The sequence below is a fragment of the Helobdella robusta genome, assembly GCF_000326865.2.
Source record: "Helobdella robusta unplaced genomic scaffold HELROscaffold_754, whole genome shotgun sequence".
Taxonomy (NCBI): Eukaryota; Metazoa; Annelida; class Clitellata; order Rhynchobdellida; family Glossiphoniidae; genus Helobdella; species Helobdella robusta.
In genome coordinates this window covers 1-2,570 of record NW_008705429.1, presented here as the reverse complement: position 1 = coordinate 2,570, position 2,570 = coordinate 1, and the positions used below count along the sequence as shown (strand labels likewise).

The following is a 2,570-nucleotide window of genomic DNA, read 5'->3' as shown; positions in this document are numbered from 1 at the left end:
ATGTGATGTATGAAATCAAGAGTAGCAAGCTCTGTGGAGTGGTTTGGCCTAAAACCGTATTGATTATTGCAAAAAATTTTGTTGGCCTCAAAAAAGGAGAACAACCTAGTATAAACTAATTTTTCAAGAAGTTTGGATAGTGGAGAGAGAAGAGAAATGGGTCTATAGTTATTGATGTCATCAGGTTTACCGTTTTTAAATATAGGAATAACTTTAGAAGTTTTAAAAGTATCAGGGAATACACCAGTGGACAAAGATAAATTGAAAATATGGATTAGGGGAATTGTTAAATTGTGAATTGTATTTTTTATTAAAAACATATTTAATCCGTCAGCAGCAACCGATTTATTATTTTTCATCTTGGCAGTTAAAGTTATCAATTCAGAAGTTGAGATGGGGTAAAAATCAATAGAATCAGATAGAGAGCGGCTTATGAATGAAATCGGATTAGTTGAAACAGCAGGAAGAGTAGAAAGAAGTTTGTTGCAGATAGTAGTAAAGTGTTCGTTCAAGTGTTCACATATGTCCTGTTTGTCGTCAATGGGGATGTTGTTAATGGTGAGTTTAGATATAGGAAGAAAAGATGAATTGGAGTTCAGGGCTTGCTTTATCAGTTTCCATTGGTATTTGGGATCATTTTTAGAAATAGCAAAATTGATGATATAGCATTTGCGCTCAGTCTTTCTTTTTATTGAAGTGAAGAAGTTACGGAACTTTTTGTAAGCAGAGATGTTAGTATCGGTAGGAAATTTGATGCTTTTTATATATAATTTATATTTAGTTTTGGATAATTTGATGATATTTTTATTGATCCAACCTTTATGGCGTTTGTACTTGGAAGGTAGTTGTGGTGAGACAGCGTCTAGAATCCTGAAGAAAAGAAAGTAGAAATTTGTGCAACATTCGTTGATATCGGTTAGTGTAGTGACTGAAGACCAATCTTGATTAGATAAACAAAAGTTTATCTGCTCAAGTGATCTGTAGGAAAGATTTCTAGAAACTTTTGGAGGAGTAGTAGTATAATACATTTCAAAAGAAGAAGATGTGGTAAAAATAGGAAAGTGGTCTGAAAAGTCATGTAATAAAATACCAGAAGAATGGACTGATAGGTTGTTAGTAAAAATGTTGTCTATTAAAGAAGAAGAAGACTGAGAAACACGAGTAGGCTTGGATATAAGAGGATAAAAATTAAAAGAAGCTAAAAAATCAGGAAAAGATGCAACTGAGTGGTTAAGAAAAGGTTTCAGGAGATTTATGTTAAAATCACCAACAAGATATGTATTAGATTTAGATTTAAGTTTCACAAAAATGAGATTGAGTACTTGAATAAGCAAATCAATATCCGAATCCGGGGGTCTATAGAAAGCATATAAATATATTATTGCGTTGTTTAATTTGATTTCGATACCCAAGTAGTCAACTACACAATTGGAGAGCGTAACTTCATCCAAGACTGAATAATTGATACCCTCCCTGAGAAAAATCCCAACACCACCACCTTGCTTGTTCGGTCTGTTTTTGAAAATAAAATTGTAATTAGTTAATTTAATAAGTTTAGCAGATAACTCGTTCAACCAAGATTCAGAAATAACTATTATGTTAAAAAAATTATCTAAAGAATTAATCAAAACAAGTAAATCATCAACTTTATGTAATAAACTCCTACTGTTAATGTGCAAAATGGATAGTGAAGAGTTGAATGGAATAATTTTGATTGTATTGAAAGTATAATTAAAATCGTTGATAGTGTAGTAAGGAGAATTATAAGAAAAAGAATTAAGTAAATTAACATCAGGATCAATGTTAGAAAAAAGAATATTATCATTATTGGAGGAAGTAGTTGAATAATTATTTAACAAAACATTCGAAGCTGACGATATAATCAGAGGGTCCTCTTCTGTTATATGATTGTTAGATATTTTAGCCATTGTTAGTTGATGTAGTTTGGCCAGATTTACTGTTGAGGAACCGCCATTCACGGATGATTACGTTTTCTGGCAAATTGTCAGGATCTTGAATTTTAGAAGTATCACTGGCGTTGATGCATACTCTGAACATTGTTGAGTCTTCGTCTTCATTACGAGGCAGAGTACCTGACGGAGCCAGAGAGCGCTTCTGCACTGGATAGCACGAAATTACCTGAATACCCACCTCTGATAGGTAGTCAATCACATTACTTCTGCTGCATTTTTTGATGTTGCTCATGGCAAATACAGATTTTTTGATCAATTTTTTATCAGCACTGAGTTTATTATTATCGTTTTTTTTAGCGCCAACTATTTTAGTTGGTAATTTTGATGATTCCAATTTGTTGCTAGTTATTGCAGGATTAGGTTGATTGGTTTCAGGTGAATTGTTAAGTCTTGGTCTTTTTTTGTTACGAGCAACAATACTGAATGGCAAAGGGTTGTCTTCTAATGGAGATTGAACTACATCTGACCAGAGTGTAGCTGAATTAGCTGGATTAGGCATAGTTACGATGTTGTTTTTTTCCGGAAATATTGCCGTCGAAGTATTACTCGAATGACTGGCAAAATTATAGTTATCTCGTTGGACGCTAAAAAATTATC

The 2,570-nt window shown here is 32.9% G+C and overlaps 1 protein-coding gene across 1 annotated transcript in view; it reads right to left on the bottom strand.

The window, feature by feature from the left end:
• HELRODRAFT_184519 (hypothetical protein) overlaps window positions 1–2,472 on the bottom strand; it is a gene marked incomplete at both ends in the record, with an annotated part of 6,562 nt that extends 4,090 nt beyond the window's left edge. Inside the window, 2 exons of the mRNA XM_009031568.1 lie at window positions 835–1,512; window positions 1,970–2,472. Of these exons, the coding sequence (XP_009029816.1) occupies window positions 835–1,512; window positions 1,970–2,472 (1,181 nt within the window). The remainder of the gene's footprint in view (window positions 1–834; window positions 1,513–1,969) is intronic.
• Between the last annotated feature and the right edge of the window lie 98 nt (window positions 2,473–2,570).